Source organism: Egretta garzetta, unplaced genomic scaffold, assembly GCF_000687185.1.
Source record: "Egretta garzetta isolate BGI_Z169 unplaced genomic scaffold, ASM68718v1 scaffold142, whole genome shotgun sequence".
Lineage (NCBI taxonomy): Eukaryota > Metazoa > Chordata > Aves > Pelecaniformes > Ardeidae > Egretta > Egretta garzetta.
In genome coordinates, this window is record NW_009258955.1 from 1561696 (window position 1) to 1562106 (window position 411).

The following is a 411-nucleotide window of genomic DNA, read 5'->3' on the forward strand; positions in this document are numbered from 1 at the left end:
GCGATGCCCTCCCTTCGCCGGTAGGTGGTGGTGTTCCGAACCACTCTCCCGTCCACCACGTCCTTCCTGTGCACCTCGGTTCATGCCCCAGTCAGCTGGCTACGCCGGGAGCCGGGGTCTGCAAAATGAGCTGCAGTGAAGCAAAACAAAGTGCCCGTTTGCACAGAAGAGCGTGAGGCGTGGGCACTTTGCTCTCTCTGCTGCCGCGGGCACCATGTTGTTTGGCAGCTGCTGGAGCCGCTTGCTCGCACTGGTGGGGAGTCCTGCCAGCCAGGTGCCTTCACTGAGTCCTTTCTCCTTGCTCAGGCACTTGGCTGGCCCCTCGTTTACTGTAACACTGTAATCCTGCAAAAAGAAAGTGACTTTGTGCATAATGAGCTGAACAAGCTCAGAGGGGAGCCCGGTGACTGT

At 58.6% G+C, this 411-nt stretch overlaps 1 protein-coding gene across 1 annotated transcript in view; it reads right to left on the reverse strand.

Moving 5' to 3' along the window:
- Positions 1–411, reverse strand: part of PTCHD3 (patched domain containing 3) — a 12743-nt gene that overhangs the window by 9451 nt on the left and 2881 nt on the right. Inside the window, exon 3 of the mRNA XM_009634565.2 lies at positions 214–345. Within this exon, the coding sequence (XP_009632860.1) occupies positions 214–345 (132 nt within the window). The remainder of the gene's footprint in view (positions 1–213; positions 346–411) is intronic.